This window comes from Garra rufa, chromosome 8 (genome assembly GCF_049309525.1).
Source record: "Garra rufa chromosome 8, GarRuf1.0, whole genome shotgun sequence".
Lineage (NCBI taxonomy): Eukaryota > Metazoa > Chordata > Actinopteri > Cypriniformes > Cyprinidae > Garra > Garra rufa.
In genome coordinates, this window is record NC_133368.1 from 21,237,536 (window position 1) to 21,255,603 (window position 18,068).

An 18,068-nucleotide genomic window follows, 5' to 3' on the forward strand; every position below is an offset into this window, starting at 1 on the left:
TACATCATTACACCGGTAGGTGGCGACAAGTGACTGTGTTTATGAATGAATCATTGATTCATTTACTCAACTAATGTGCTTCAAAATGTTTATTCATTCAAGGATTCATTCAATAATAATAAATGTTTTTTGAGCAGCAAATCAGAATGATTTCTAACGAATCAGGTGACACTGAAGACTGAAGTAATGATGCTAAAAATTCATCTTTGAAATCATAGAAATTACATTTTAAAATATATTCAAATAGAAAACAGTTATTTTAATTAGTAAAAATATTTGAAAATTTTACTAAAATTTACAATGCAGGCTTCTTTTAAAAAAAAAACATAAAAAATCTTTTGAATTGTAGTGTATATTTATAGAATAGAAAACTGAAATTATATAAACAAAAAAATAAAGCTGCATTTCAAAGCACTTCAGTGGACCTTTAAGAGTTTTTTAGTATTCCTGCAGGTTACATCCTTACACCAGTAGGTGGCAACAAGTGACTGTGTTAATGAATGAAACATTGATTCATTCACTCAAATAATTATTGCTTCAAAATGTTGATTCATTCAAGTATTCAATGTAGGAAATGAGCTGTGGCTAAAAGAGATACAGCTACTGTTGGAAGTGATGCAAAATCTCATTGGATGTACACGAAGAAAGTGAAAGACAAAATAAAACAACAATAAATTAAGTGGACAGTAAAGAAGATAACTAGCAAACTAATCGACCTACGTTTTGAACCAAAAACTTTCAAAATTTTGCCGGATGGACAGGAAAAAATAGAACAGACAGTAAAGAAGACAACTAAAAAACAAGATTTTGCAAGACTTGTGTCACTTCTGGCCGTAGCTGTATCCCTTCTAGCCACAACCTTGGAAACGCACAATGATTGTTTCTGTTTTGGCTTGGTTTAGAGCTATTTTCATTAGACACAGTAGTGACTGGCAATTTTGTGTTTAACAGGTAGTAATATCATCTTATTTAATGAACTGTTGTATAAAAACAATAAGAAACATTTGTACTGCTGTTATGAATGTTTTTAGAACAATGGCATTTTAATTGTGTGCACTGCTTAATTTATTCGAGTCAAAGGCAAACATTTGAAATGTTCCACCTTAACCAAATTGTATTACTTGAGTTTATAAGGCTCATGTGGGATTATGCTGTTTAATGTAAGTTTTAGACTATTGTTTAATTAGCTTAACTTAGATTTCCCCATGGGTACTTCTGTTACCGAGACGGTTTTGCCCCCCACACTTGCTCTTTTCTTTGGCATTATGGGGGAGTGCTGTGCCGCCTCATTAACTGGAATGTCAGATACAGTCACCCTTATCTACATTTATTGGTGACAGGATATGCATTTGACAGACGCTTTCGTCCTGCAAAGCCAATCAACTCGCCCTTGCCTGGACTTCCCAAGGTTGAAGCTGTATCGCATTCATTTGCCTGCTGAGTTTCAACTGTCATCGTTCACCATTCTTCTGTTCAAAGGCTCAAAGCACATCCTGACTCATTATACAGGCCCACTGGAGGATGGTCTCACCTCTACTGCTCTTAAAGTAACAGATAAACCTTTCAATCACCCGTTCCCTTTCCTTTTTCCTGTATCTTCATTCTCATTTTTGCCTTCAAAGAGGTTTTTGGTGAATTATTTTCTCCTAATCCAGTCTTTTTTTGTTGTGGTCTGAGGTTTAAGGCGGTTCTTCTTTTGGCCAGTGATCCGTGTCATATTCTCAGAGAAAACTGAGAAACTCAGCAGAGCGAAACTCCTTCTTTCTGACAGTGACTTCTGTCAGGGTGTCAAAAGTGTGCCTCTTAAACTGACTGACAGCAGATCCACTCCCTTGGCCACTGCCTTCTTGAGTATGACTCACACATTCATGATTTTTTTTTCTTCACAACCTTCAACAGCACTGACATGCTGTAGGTTAGTCTGGTAAATCATCCTTAAATCAAGAGAAAAGAACTACACTTATGGCAGCTCAAGGACTAAGTCACAGGCAGATCTAAATGGCCTCATTTTTGGCTGCTCAGCAGAATGTGAACACGTCCTTTGATGGATCCATGATGCATGAGGGTGCAAACTGTTTTATATTCAACCCTAAGATGTAAATCATCCCTAAGATTGTTTCATCTTAGGTTTTACATATATGTAAATCATCCTTAAGATTGCCTCACCAAAATTGAACATATATTTAATTATATGTAAATCAGTTCTAAAATTGCAAATAATAATTGCCTCATTAATTAATGTTGTAAAACAACTTCATCATTTTTAGACATTTAGTAATAGGCCTATAAAAAACCAGCCAGTCATTATCGCTAAATAAACCAGAACATTAAACTTTTTTGTTATTATATTATTTAACATTATTCAAACAATTAAAATAGGCTATGGATGCAACTAATCTTATTAACCTTTAATATATATTTTTAAAAATGTATTATTGATACATTTATATTTTAATTAAAACTTTAATTTATCATTTTTATTTTCTTATTTTTTATTACACTACCAGTCAAAAGTTTTGAACAGTAAGATTTCTAATTTTTTTAATCATTTCAAGCCTGCATTTATTTGATCCAAAATACAGCAAAAACAGTAATATTGTGATTTTTTTTACTATTTAAAATAACTGCTTTCTATTTGAATATATCTGAAATTGTAATTTATTCCTGTGATCAAAGCTACATTTTCAGCATCATTGCTCCAGTCTTCAGTGTCACATGATCCTTCAGAAATTAATGCTGATTTGAACATTTTTTTTAAATTATTATTATTATCAATATTTAAAACAGTTTAGTGTATGTTTTCATTCTGTAATGAATAGAAAGATCCAAAGATCAGCTTTTATCTAAAAAAAAGTAAAGTAATACTTTAATTAAGCAAGGATGCTTTAAATGTATCAAAAGTGATCATAAAGACATTTATAATGTTACAAAATATTTATATTTTAGATAAATGCTGTTCTTCTGAACTTCTATTCCTCAAAGAAACCTGAAAAAAATCTACTCATCTGTTTTCAACAAAATAATAATACTTTTTTGGGCAGCAAATCATAATATTATAATGATTTCTGAAGGATCATGTGAGACTGAAGACTGGAGTATTGATGCTAAAAAATAAGTTTTGAAATCACAGGAATAAATTACATTTAAAAATGTATTTAAATAGAAAACAGTTATTTTAAATATTACAAATATTTCAAACTTACTGTTTTGCTGCACTTCGGATCAAATAAATGCAGGCTTGGTGAGCAGAAGAGACTTAAACATAAAATCTTACTGTTCAAAAACTTTTGACTGGTAATGTATGTTTTCTCATATTTTATTTTTTTTAATAAGTCTGTGTAGTTTTTATAAAGTTTTTTTATGTATTTTGTTATATTTAAATACTTTTAATTAATTAATTTTAATTAATTAAAATTGTTTTACATTTTTACATTTATTTTAGTTAATGTTTATTTCATTTCAAGTAATGTACATGAAAAAATGATTAAGGAAAACACAGAAAAACAACGATAAAGAAGATAAAAAGGTATTGTAAATGTACAATAACTGACCGCCATTCATTTTACGTTGCTGATCGAGTGTTGTACTTGAGCGACGCTCCCTGGGTTTACCAAACGGCAGCTGACTGGATGTTGGAGGACTGAGAGGAGGAGGAGTAGCTGTTGCAGTAACAACATCCTGGATATTGGAGCTTGGCGGCGCACACGGCTACAGAAATAAAGGAGGAACGAAGACGTAAGGCAGGCGGTGGTGGAAATCGCAAACGCTTCAGTGTATAGAAGCAGGGACATGAACGTGAACTTGGCAACTTTACGACAGTAATTGTGGATTTATGGTCTATGGCGCCGATTTATCCCGAGGCACGGACAAGGTGATGCAGCAGCGGCAGGACGGGATCAGTCCGCTACACGGCTGCCAGCTGAATGCCTTTACTGGAGGAAAAAGGCGCAGCACACGTCCAGCGCAGGCCGGCTTGATCTTTCTTTAAAATAGGACAGTATGTAGAGAGGATCACCCAGCAGCTGGGATACACCCGTGCTTTACTTTCATTATTGTATCTGCTCTAGATATCGCTCTCCGGTTCAGAGAAGCTGCCACGGCATCAAGCGGATCAGGCCTGTGCTGAAACACCGTGCGCGCTTCGCGACATTTAACGTTACCGTTGAAAGCCTATAATGTGACGGAACTTTTATCGTTAACACGCAAAACGGAAGCACCTAGTGCTGTAACATTGTGTTTACTATCCGCTTGGCCAGTTTTCTTTATGTTTACTTGGGTTGCTATACAGTTTTGTCCTATCAAACTGCTATTGTTTATCGATAACAGATTATTGTATTGCTAGTTTAAGATAAATCACACGCCTAACGGGCGGCGAGGGTGGACTCGCCGTTCATCGTGAAGATAACGACTCGACCCAACCCGCCTTGACACAGAGAAGCTTTCGGATCAAAGCAAGGATCATGGATCAGAATGATAAAAAGAGCCTCACGGTATGTGCACACGGTTGTTTCATCAATATATATGTGGAAAATACTGCGTGATGTTAAAGATGAGACCGGTGTTTTTAGCGTGAACTGCTTGATGAGGCGCTGTAATCAAGAGCAAACACTTGTACAGGTGTCACATTGTCATGCTCACCGCTAAAAGGGTCTCTCATAGACAGTCTGTGCCGAACTGTATGTTTTTGGTGCATGTTCTTTCACACGTTTTGATATAATGGCTTTTTATATGGCTACAGTCAACCTGTGAGCGTAAAAGTCCAAACATGACATTCAAATAGTTTTGGATTATAACGTATGAGTGAACGCCCTCATGATAAATATCGTCTATAAATGTTGAGCATTTCTAAGGCTAAATCAAAAGTCCATGTATTTTTATGGGTGGTGTAATACTATGAAAAAGGTTAAGATTTCTCTTTCAATCAATACAAATATTAGCTAGAATGCTACCTCGTTCTGCAGGTAATCACAGCATTGCTGTTATTTTGTAAAACAGAACAACTAGCAGTGTTGTTTTTATACTTCAATATGTGACCCTAGACCACAAAACCAGTCATAAGGGTAATTTTTTTTTTTTTTTTTTAATGAAGATTTACACATTTGAAAGCTGAATAAAGTACAACTACTTGAAAATTTGGAATCTGAGGGTGCAAAAGAAAGAAAAAATCTAAATATTGAGAAATTTGCCTTTAAAGTTGTCCAAATGAAGTTCTTGAATGCATATTATTAATTTTAATTTTGATATATTTACGGTAGGAAATTTACAAAATATCTTCATGGAACATGATTTTTACTTAATATTTTTGGCATAATAATTTGCCTTAATCATTTTGCCATAAAAGAAAATTAGATAATTTTGACCCATACAATGTATTTTTGACTATTGCTACAAATATACCCATACTACTTAAGACTTAAGGTTTTGTGGTCCAGGGTCACATATAGAGTAGGCTAATTAATATCAAGTAACTTATGTTTTGGACAAAATTTAACAAATAAGTTAAGTATATTTATTTTCTACCAATTAAACAATAGTACTGAAATAAGCCAGAACGCCCAGGGCTTCACCTGCCATTAAGCAAAACACAGGCTAACCAGTGAACTGGATCAGTGTATTTTAGTGGAACAGAGTGAGACAGGTTTCCTCTCCCTGTGCCCGAATATGGCTATTTCCCTTATATATATAAGACGAGAAGCAGTATGTGAATGTTATTCATTAAACAATAAAAGAAAAGTACCGACATGACCCTCTACCTTCGGTGAGATTCTAAAGTATCATCTGAAAAACTCTTTAATTTCCAATGTGTCTGCATGAGAGGAGTTGTCAGCGAAGTGACACAACTGTCGTGGGTAGGTCACATGACAGTGGTAATGGATTGCACGGTTAATGTACTACTGAATATGTTGTTCAGCTAATTTATAGCTCTGCACAGTTTAGCTCCAACCCTAATCAAACACACCTGATCAAGCTAATCAAGTATTCCAGGATTACTAAAAACTTCCAAGCAGGTGTGAGTTGGAGCTGGTTGGAGCTAAACTCTGCAGACCTGCAGCCCTCCACGAATTGAGTTTGAGATTTCTGGTCTAAACCACGAAAAAAATGTGTGGAAGCTGCTAAATTATATAGAGGACTTAGTAAGCAGGAAAGGGCAAAATATTTTGACAAAGTAAAGTTAATAGGTGGTAAAGATACATACAAGCAGTATTAATTAAGATATTAGCCTAATATTTCACCTACCTATAATAAGATAAATAAGAATAAGAAAAAATTTGAATGTTGTCAAGATTCTTGCTCTGGAAATCCTGGTTCAGTTTGGCCAATCGTAAATAATGCCTATTGTTCCTTTTGACAGTTTTTGTTCTGTTCTCTTTGAGTTGTTTTAACTTTTGGCAGTCTGTAGTACTACAAATGTTTTTCCCAGTCCGACCGATTAGTACAGCACAAAACATGCCAATAATTGATCATTTTCAGCAGCAATAATTTGTAAAAAAAAAAAAAAAGGGCCAGTTTAGCTTGATTCAGTGGCATTGTTTACGTTTAGTGACGCCAATTTGGCCGTTTGATGACGCGTCATGAAAACATTCTACAGAACACTTTTAATGTTTTTTTTGAGAATTAACCTTCATTCAAACCAACTGTAGAACCTACTAGACAGTATGCAATTTCAGACACTGCTACTGTAATCACTGGGTTCCAGCTCTACGTTTTCTATTTTTGACTTGCTAGTAAGAGAAACGCCATTCAGAGCTTGTTGGTTTCAAAATAGTATAGTAGTATTTGCACACCACTCTTACTATTTTTGCTGTATCTATTGCTGCCTTCAAGTGTATGTGGGAACCTCCAAATCTGGCTTTAATTTTTATGACATGTCACATTTAAGTTAGAAAACAAAACGCCCAAATAACTGCGTTTTATCATGTATAACTACATCTATCACTTATTTATGCATGGTATCACTGAATTTTAAGCAAACTGTGAAAGTTGAGTGCTTGACTCATGGATACAGACTATATTTGTGCTTCCAAGTCGACATGCCCCTTCCAACATCTCTCAACTTGGCAACTCCTCTATGATCTATACTTGTGTGCTTGGAACTTGTAATTATGGCATTTCTGTCTCCACTTGAAAAGCATATATTATATTACGGAAATTTTACACCAGTTTTCTTCTAATAACTACTAAAGTGACTACGAGGCACTGAGAATCATATTAGAGGTCTGGAGCTACCTGTTGTATAATAAAATTTAGATTCATGTCCTTTCTGCTGCTTAACATAATTGCCATGGAAACTGAAGTTCATTTTTAACGGCAAGCTTCTGTTAGATGTCTCATGATAGTCAGTATCTGAAATGTCTGTCTTTGTTTTCAGAGCAAGTGGAATCAGTTGTGATCTACAGGACAACTCCATTTCTAAGAGATAAGCAGACATTCAGCAGTATAGCTCCCGTTACCGCAATGAGATAATAGCGTGGCTTACGCAAAAGCAGCCTTGACACTTATCCCACCATATTCCAGTTGATCATCAAAATATGACCACGCCGGCTCTATTGCCACTATCGGGACGTAGGATACCTACCCTCTCGCCAGGTGCCTCCTCATTCCCCCATCACAGAGCCACCTTACGGCTCTCAGAGAAGTTCATCCTCCTCCTCATCCTCAGTGCCTTCATCACCTTGTGCTTCGGAGCGTTTTTCTTCCTCCCGGACAATTCCAAACACAAGCGCTTTGACTTTGGTTTGGAGGACGTGTTGATACCACACATCGAGTCGGAGAAGGAGGCAAGGCACAGCAGCAGACAGGTCATACATGGCGTGGGAGCGCACGACGAGCATCGACACAGGTGAGAACTCCGAAATGGCTACATCTCCTCAGTAACATCATGTGTTTTTATGTTTGTTTGTAAAGGTCAGGGGTTCTCAACTGTGGGCCTCAAGGTCCACTATCCTGCAGAATTTAGCTCCGATCCTAACATCTGAACAAGCTGATCAAGGTCTTTAGGATTACTAGACCGTTACTCACAGATGAGTTTGATCAAGGTTAGTGCTTTCCAAGGTAATGGTGTATTTCATTTGTACTTGTCAGAAATTTCAGAGTTTCCAGTAGGAACATTTAAGTGAAACGCCCTTAAGTTGGAAATCCAACTCAAACTCAGAGAAATCGCAACAGCCTTTACTTCAGTATCCAGTATGGCTTCTCAGAGGATCAACAGAAATGAAACTGTAGTAATATATTGCATTTTTGTTTGTCTGTGTTTAAATAAATTAAGTGGTGCACACAGTACAATCCAACCTCTATTTGTGGACATGATACAAGTGAAGACTAGAAAATTTTGTACATTTTTAAAGTTAAATTCTTCTATCTAATGCACTTTGAGAGTTCAAAATTAAGAGCTCCAACTAGGGCTGGGCGATATGGCTGAAAACTATATCACGATATCAGTGTTTCATATCGGTCGATATCGATAATTATTGATATTTTTATGACCCATTTAAAATAAGGACCAGGAGAAAAATATATTACACTCAAGCATTTTCATTTTAAACTTAACCTGCCTCTGATCATAATCCCCTCAGTTATTAAGACAGAAATGTCAACAACCATGGAAAACTCAAATAATTAAAATGTAAACATAAGTCTAAAGTCACAATATACACTTAATTATCTCTTAATCCTCAATTCAAACCCCATTCATTGTCGATGAAGTGAATAGTCAAGCTAATGTATGGCCCAGAAGTACGGCTTGACCACAGGTCAGAGGTTGTTGCAAAGTACTTGGCTGATTATATTTTTTTCTGCACAGATTGCTGGTTGCCAGTAGCCAACATTACTTCTTTCCCGGTACTTTAGCCTATACTTTGTGTAATAACAAAAATATTTATTTAAGTGAAAAAATAAGTCCAAAACTTTCAACATTTTGAACAATAGGGCCTTACAATCTTTTTTTTTTTTTTCAGAAATTCTTGTTTTAATTTTTCTGATAATCAAATGAAAGCAAAATCACAGATTTATTTTTAAAAATAAAAATAAACGGAGCTTTACTGTTAAAATTAATACATAGAAGAAAAATTATATTCAGTTAAAAAAAGGTTTAATAATAATAGTATTTTTTCAACAATTAAGTGGTGACTCTTTATTTTATTTTTTATCATATATATTGTTTTATGTAAATTATTTAAATGTGAACATATAAACACCTACATTATACTGTACAGTAATACAAGACTAATATTGTTCTGTTACATGCAGGGGCGGATTAAGGTTGTCAGGGGCCCCTAGGCTGATCTATGTGTGAGCCCCCCCCCCCCCCCAACCCCCCCACCCCCCCCTTTGGCCCACCGACTTTTCAACAGGCCCATCCCAAAAAATTTTTTTTTAATATATTCTAATTTTGTCAAGAATTATAAAAAAAAATCGGCAGTAAGCTCATAATTTGTGTTAAAATAGTCTAAATATTAGTTTTAAAAAGTTAATTTTAAAAAGCTGGTTATGTCTAACCTGTCTTTGTTTCTGCGCAAGTTCAGCAGACATTGGTTCGTCTTTGTTCCGATCAGAGCATGTGAGCGGAGAGCGCATTCTGAATATTCCGCTTGCTCATTCCACTCAGGGTCGCTGGCTCAACCCAGAATGGCCTGCAAATATGTGGAATAAGGGCTGCCTCCGACTAAAGTCAACTAATTGTTCATTTAAGCCATTCGTGGACAAATCGCCCCTTTATATTAATTTCATTACTTAGGCTATATACCCGATAGATGAGCGTTTACGTAATATAGCCGCACTCAAGCGCAGACCACAAGGAGACATTTAATTATTTATTAATAAACTGGTGTTTTCTGTGTCGCAGCAAAGATGAAGTTGACGATGTGGTCTCGCCATGAACGCCAGAGAGAAACGCACATTTCATATGATTACATATTCAGAGAGAAGGCTAGCCTATTTATTTTAGTTTTGAATATTTTCGTTTAAAAGTAGACATTTCAAACTTTCTATAATAGATAGCCTATATTTCTGAAATCTGTGAGGCACAAGCTGAGTTTCGGCGCCCTCCAGTTCACATGCAATGCAACTGATCGTGTCGGCGCCTTATTACATTGTCTGCTATATATTTGCTTGTTATTTATTAAACACAGGCAATTGGTTGAAAAAACATCAAAATTAAGATACAATTCATACAAAACGAAAATCTTTTAAAAAAGAGACTACAAAACAAAACTTAATGAAGTGGTCAAAATGTTTTACCCATGTCTCCAGACATATTGCACATCTCATGATGTATCATATCTTTCTCATGCTGCATGCTCACTGCATGCTCACTTTCATAATCAACATTGATTAAATTAAAAAAACATAATGATGTCACATATTTTCCAACCCAGCCCTATTTTGTCAAAAGAAATGTTCTTGTTTACAAGAAAAATACAGATTTTTTCTTGTTGTGGTTTATTTTGTCTTTCCTTTATAGCCTACAGATTTAAATAGTTTCGTTTTCGAAGAAGGCTACTCTAAATTATGTCAGTGATTCTCCGATGTTAAATATGATCAAGAATTATTTTATTTCGATCTACAGTGTAATAAAAGTTGAGAAAAAGATTAGCCTATAGCCCTAAATATAGGATACACTACAAGCGAACTCCTTTTTTCTTAACTTTTAACTTTTTCTAAAAATTATAAAGAATATTAAATCAACTTAATAGGCTAGGTTAACGAATTTTCTTATACAAACATAACGAATGCACTTCAAAACGAAGTTTTCAAATAATATTATTTTACATATATTAATAGTTGTTTTAAACGAATTTATAGTGCTTTAAATTTATTAAGTAATGTTTAATTTCGTTCGTTTAGCTCTCTGGAAATGTAAAGAAAAATACCCTTTGAATTCGTTTTCAATCCCTGGTTTTAAACAAGCATATATTTGAGATAATTTATATATTATTGCTTGAATAAACGTTTAAAAATAGTGCTAGAAATTGTATAATTAAGGAAATTAAACAGACCTAGGCATTTGAAAAGACATGTGTCTAATAATTCCAAAAAGAAAGAGAAGCATTGGACATAATCAAAATATTTATTAGGAAAACCATTTTCTTAAGAATTAAGGTGCTGCATGTGTTTATCCAGTCTAATCGTCTCTAACCCGTCTTTCCCAACAAAAATCCCACCCCCTCTCAGAAAATACATAAAACTAACATTACTGAGCTATATACGTTTAAAAGTAGCCTATAAAATGGTACAATGGCATTGCTCAGTTAAGCGTGTTGGGAATCGGGCATTTTGTTCCGCCTCAGCTTTATTCAACAGTTAATAACGCTTAACATTCAAAAGTTAAATAGGTCTGTGTATTTCAAAGAAAATTGTGTCTAGTACAATATGAATTACAAAGGGTTAATTGGCATCTTTATTTCAAACGACCCGACCGACCGCGACCCGAATAACATTAGAAATATTTTTGGATGACTCGTAACCGCGGGTAACCGCAGCCTCCCGCTCATTTTGGATCAACCCGCGCATCACTGGTGGGGAAGGGAGACTGGAGAGAGGGCCGCACAGGAGATCACCTTTTCTCCGCTAATTTGGTCTAGGCCTATATTACCTTTATATTGCTTTTGTATATCAACATGCTTTAGACATATTTTATTTGTTATTTATACTAGTAGCCTGTCGTGATGATTTTTCACGACCCAGATTTTTTGGTGCCCCCCGCAGCCCAGGAATGATGCTTATGATACCTAATGGAGATTCCAAAGCACTCTTCTTTGGTCAGAACCACGGAGAGCGATCGCGAAGTCCGTCCTATGCACCGAAACTTTTTTACAATGCAACAAAATATTTAAAGAGCAAGCTATTAAAATGTATATTATGTATAGTCACAGATAATTTAACAGTATATTAGTCAGTAATTTTTATTAGGTTAAACAGTGATTAGATAACGTTTTTAATTTAACGTTCACAATTGGTCTGGCCCATCCAAACTGGTGTCCCTGCCTGCGCCTTGCCGTGCCTGGTTCGCACTTAAGTATAAAAAAAAAAAAAATTGTCTGGCCAATCCGAGGCCCCCTGAACACGTGAGGCCCCTAGGCTGCAGCCTATGTAAGCCTGTGCGTTAATCCGCGCCAGGTTACATGTTAAACCGCACTTTTATTTTGACAGGTTGCCGTGAAGTTTCAGTGTGTATACAGTATGAATGATGCTAGTTTCACTAATGAAACGGTAAAATTGACAAAAAGTGACACTCACAGCAGCTTTGGAGATGTATTTATTGGAGTTTGTCTGTTCATGTGAGATGCAAAGGCCAAAAATGAGCGGGAGCGTCACGTGTGCAGTGTGCGTGTAGTGAAAATGAAACGCGTCTCCTCCATTCATACACATAGAGGCAAACGGAACACGCAGGATTCTTATTGAAACTGTCTTTTTGCATTTCAGTTTTCACAGACACTAGTCCATATCTGAATTAATTAACAGACCAACTTTTGATTTATTGGTCCAAAAATCGACGAATTCCGCGGCATTCCTCCCTATAGTAAAGTCCGTTTTTATGAATGGAGTCCGCGATCCCGTCTGTGAGGAGACATTGTAAACGCGCGATCATGTAGAGACAGAAATGACATGCCGTCGTGTAAATAAGATAAATAACATAAGGCTATTTACTTTGTTTAATACAACAACATGGACCCGTTCTGTAGGAAAGATAACCTTAACTTCTATTGTGATCTGGCGCTATGAACTGCACGTTAAAGGGGGGCTGGGCGGGCCGACGAAGAATACAAAATATCGAACGTTTTATCGAACACATTTTTTATTGATATCGATCTCTTGTCTATCGCGATATATATCGTTATCGTTTTATCGCCCAGCCCTAGCTCCAACCCATGTTCTTAACTAAGAAAATTTAAGCCAGAAAGAAGTCAGTGAATTGCCCTCTGCCCTCTTTTTAGTTGTGGTGTACTGTTGCAGTCTAAATTATGTTGACACTGGTGTTTTAGGAAACCAAACAAACTAGAATATAATAATAATAATAATAATAATAATAATAGTAAAAATTAGTTATTGTTATTCCTATGACAGTAATAGGTATGTTCATAGGTATATTATTTTTGCACTGTAGTAACGTTACCCATTTAAACTGCTAGCTGTCAGCAATTCATATTGCACTTTTAAGCCATTATTTTGACGGAAACGGCTGTACAGCTTTTATTTGGAAGAAATCTCCAGCTTCAGTGAAAACAGGCTTGCAAAAACAGGTCTCACTACAAATCTAGTAAAACGCTGTAATCATGTACCACGAAAAAAAGCATAACTGGTGACCGTTGCTTTCCCAAATGCATGCTAAACTCACAGCATGTGCAATAAACAAGTTCACTGCATTCACTGTAAACTGAGCCGCTCTGAGGTGCGAAAACACCGGCTCACGAGCTGATCACCTGAACAGTGTGTGCTTTCCTTTGAAACGTGCAGCGAAAACTTGAAGGGTTTAATTCATATTGTGCTTTCGGTTTTAGTTCATTTGACAGATACTGCGCAAAACATAACACAAAACAACAAGACCTTTTATGTTAGAATAAGAAGTTGAAATATATTTTAATAAAACTACACGTTTCATTTCGTCATGTGACCACGATGATATGGAGAGTTTTGCTCTCGCAATACCACGATATTGATAATATCGTTACATTGCTACTGCCTTTAAATGTTTTTTTATCGACTGGTATTGCTATCAATAGACACGTCCATCTTTGTTTTCTGACTTGTGTACTGAAACGTTTTCAACTCAGGTGTGACATCCGAGGCAAATGGAACGCAGCTTAAACTCTGCAGGAAGGCAGACCTTGAGGGCTAGAGTTGAAAAACCTTGGAATAGGTTGTGTATCATCTTTACTGTGATGATTTCTTTCAGAAAACAAGCTGAAGTGCTTTTATGCCATTGGTGAATTTATAGTGGACTAAATGCTTATTGTGGTTTTACAAACATTATAACTGCATGGTACTCACATAACCATGATAAGATTTACTTACCAAACACATTAAAATTAGTTAATTAACGGTAAACAATTTTGCTTTAAGACTTTGTTTTCTAGAGGATATTTAATGAAAAATTTGTAGGTCTTGATTTTAATCTGTCAGGAATTAATTGGACCATAAACAGTGAGTGTTACAAACCATAATGAAGTGAGACCTGAATGTGGGTTGCAAAAATGAAGCTTTAAATGATCACTGATGGCTGTTGGGTAACGTTATCCAAGAGCCTGTGTGCCTGATGTGACATCAGCGGGGATTGAAAGGTTATGAAATGTGGTCTTTCTTAATACTATTAATCTTACCATGTAATTGGAAAGTAGCAGACCACTAGGTGTTTCATGACTATTTCATGGAAGGAGAAAAAGGCTTTAAATGTGCTATTCAGGCCAAGCACACATGTAGGTGTGAGCTTTGTGAACAGGCTGTTCACAGACTGTCTGTGATGTTCTTAATGGTCCTGTGACCTCTGAAAGCTTTTTCATGCCCCAATTCATGGAAGCGAATAGTGATTCAGAGTCTGAAGTCTTCGAGATTTTTTTCTTTTTTTTTTTTTTTCTTTTTAGGAATAAAAATTATAGTGTTCCAAGACCATTTCTAAAAAGTGTATGTTAACCACAAGGAGAACCTCCTACACATAAACACACTCCCTTCAATGTTTTATGAAAAAATAGAGAGAAAACGGATCTTTATGCGTTCTCTTATTCTGAGATTGATGTTTTTATCTTCATTTTGTCCCCTAGCAGTACTGCCAAGATTATTAAAGGCTTTTCTTTCACGCTTGAGACGTTGCAGCCTGTTTCTTTCTTCAGCTGTGGACCACAATCCATTGAGAGTTTAAGTGAACTTCAGAGAAAAAGCGTTTTCTGCTGCTTTGTTGTTACAGGGGCCACTAAGTGTTGTTTCTGCCTTCGCCATTGAGCTGTGACTTGTTCTACCTGTCTTAAGAATCAAGAGCCATTCATGCAGCCTTCTATATTTGGAAAAGATTTTAAACCAAGTGAGGTTTGAATGCAACTTCCAAAAAAGAGAGCTTGTATTTTGATAATGAATTTGCACTGTTAGGTTGCTTAAAAATCATATTACTTTTTTCCTAGTATAACATAAGAGGTGTTATCAAAATGTCAGAGCTTTTCTTTTCCATATGACATGCATTCAGAGCTTTAATATCATAGCAGTTTTCCCACATTTTTACAGTGTGATCCCTTGTCTTGCACTGTTGAAAACATTTGAATTTAAAGCATTGTTTTTTTTTTTTGTTTTTTTTTCCTGTGTTCACCCAAGCTTTCACTGCTTATGGAAATGTGTGGCAAATGCTGACTCTGTCTCAGCTAGGCATTAGTGTGACTGAGGATCATCTTGAAATTATGCTGGCTGGACTGAACACAGCCTCTTAACCACATGAAAATGAGCCCGCTGGGCTGATAAAATATTACTTTGTTTATATTTTCATTTTTATGGCACCATTGTCTCAAAGGTAGGGTTGAAGTGCTGTCATGCATACTGCATGTTCAAGTGAGATAATGCACTAGCTATATCTATCTATTTATCTATCCATATATGTATATAAGAGTGTGCTTGTAAGTAATAAGTCACATGATTTTAAGTGCCAGATGTCTATAGCATAAACAATGCGACATAAATTATTTGCTGTAGTTTATTCATAATATTATTTCATTATATAATATTATATCAGTTCTGAGCATGTACTTAATCAGACAGTTTTCGAATAGCTAAATACACAAGACTACATGATCACTGACAGTTTTTCTGTGTTTGGGATGATCATGTGATCTGTCTTAAGCTGTCATTGCTGTGCTCTTTAATGTTATGCTGTGTACATATGGCATATCTCATCATGACAGTGTGTGTTTAGCTTTGTGTGTTCTCTGCATTGTAGATGGGCCTGGAATTATAGACTTAGTTGCATTTATTTATCATGCTTAGCAAATCCTTGGATGGCATAGTCATATTCCATGCTCCATTTTCCACATCAGGCAAGCGTGATGGTAATAAATGGGCGCTCATGCTTGCATACAGGCATGTTCATATTCCGTTTACTGTTCTCATCATGAATGGTTAATTTAGCTTGACTTTCACACGGGCACATACAACAGCGGTTTGACACTGCAGTCATGAGGTGGTGTCTCAGATGTCCAGTTGAAATAATTAGCATTAGCACATTAGTGTAATGCGGTGGTTCTTAAAGGGTCACAAAACCCAAAAACACATTTTTGGAGATGTTAACAGATACATGTTGCACACTGCTTAAAACAGTAATAGCTGTCACAAAATATATTACAAAGTGGAAACTGGTCATTTTTATGCTTTTTGTGACCATTTCATGCATCCGGTTCTAAAAGTTACGTTTGAGGCCGTGACATAGACGCAGTTTTTTTTTTTTAGCGCTCATTGGCTGCGTGGCTTGTACAGTACCTATCTACGTCATCGGGTTGATGCCCCCTTTTAAGCATTATTAATGTGCAGTGTAACATTATACATGACAAAGGACTCGTCTAATCCAATCTCTGCATCATGCTTTGCATGAGCTTTTGCAGTATTTATGCATTGGACAGTAGCACTTGTCACTATTTTTCGTTATAGCTGGCTTGCTGTTTCAGAGTCATGGTTCATGTTTGTGCCTTTCTTCACTGTGACAAAACAAAAGAGTTGTTTTCGTTTCCCCGTGACGCGACCAGAGCTACAGTTTGGTGGCACGCTGCTGGCTTAAAGGTTCCATATTGTCAAAATCAAAATTTCTTGGCTTTTTTCATGATAACTGAGGTCTAGGGGCTATGTAACTACCATATGAGTTTCAAAACAGTCAATCCACAGTAAACTGCACACAGCCTGCTTAAAGTAGCTGTTCATTTTCACGAGCCACTGTGACTTCCGCAAAGATGTGACGTCCGATCTACTCAGTCACCGCCTTCAGTCACCACCCCGAGCACCAAGCACGTCCCACGCTCCTTTTGTCAAACCCAGACAATATCGTGTCCATAACATAAGCAACAACAACACGAAAACAAGTCGAGAAAACCAGGGTGGCCGCGGATCCTTAAAAAGTCTTAAATTCCGTTGTCCTAAAATAAGGCCTTTAAATGTCTTAATTTGTCTTAAATCTAAATCCAAGGGTCTTAAATTTTTTACACTTTGAAAAGGAAAAGTTTATCGTTTTGAGGAGAATCTCCTGCGCAGGTTCTAAATCTGTTCTGTTGCTAGACACGCGCTTGCTTGACGACGCCTCAGTGTTGCCAGATTTAGCGGGTTTCCGCCCAACTACACGCATTTGATTCGCAGATTAACTGTTAAGTTTAACCATCATAGAGTAAAAGTTTATAATAGGGGTTATGCCCAACAGGCTTCCGTTTTCTGCTAAACAGGTCTCGTTGCTTCCGGTTCACGCGTTTTGCATATCCCTCTTTAAATATGAACATGATTTACTCAAGATTCATTCAAAGTAGACACTAAAAATGATCATAACCAATGTCCATCACATATGTGGATTGATATATAAAAGTTTTAAATTATTCTTTTCACTAACATTTATATATAAATATCGAATGAAACGTCCACAATAAACAGCTGGCTTGTTTAACTGATTACCTTAAAAGTCCGTCGATAATGCCATTATTTATTACGGCTATTAACACGTTCTCCGACAAGCAGAAGCAATGAGACCTGTTTTCCGGGGTTGGTCAGGTGACGTTCGACATATAGCCTATTAGCACATGTTTTTACGTTGCCGCACACACCTGACGCGAGCACGCGCAGAGAGAGAGAGAGGAGAGAGAGGCGCGCGGCGCGATTCACACAGATTGATTCCTCTTTAACTGCTATTTGAACGGAAACGTACCAAGTCATGTCTTAATACCCGTTTTGGTATTCTGTTTAACAGTCGTTTATGTCTTCAGTGAACCGAAACAGCTGAGAAAAAGATGCGTGCCAGTATTCGGTTCGTGCATTTGGCCTTAAAGAGGCAGCGTCCTATAAATACCTGCAGTGAGAAACACTAGTTATTTTACAATTAATTATTAAATTTCCCCTCCTGAATACTA

The 18,068-nt window shown here is 36.3% G+C and overlaps 1 protein-coding gene across 1 annotated transcript in view; it reads left to right on the forward strand.

The window, feature by feature from the left end:
* Positions 1 to 3,685: 3,685 nt before the first annotated feature.
* man1a2 (mannosidase, alpha, class 1A, member 2) overlaps positions 3,686 to 18,068 on the forward strand; it is a 137,507-nt gene continuing 123,124 nt past the window's right edge. Inside the window, exons 1-2 of the mRNA XM_073845986.1 lie at positions 3,686 to 4,490; positions 7,370 to 7,840. Of these exons, the coding sequence (XP_073702087.1) occupies positions 7,530 to 7,840 (311 nt within the window). The 5' untranslated portion in view covers positions 3,686 to 4,490; positions 7,370 to 7,529. The remainder of the gene's footprint in view (positions 4,491 to 7,369; positions 7,841 to 18,068) is intronic.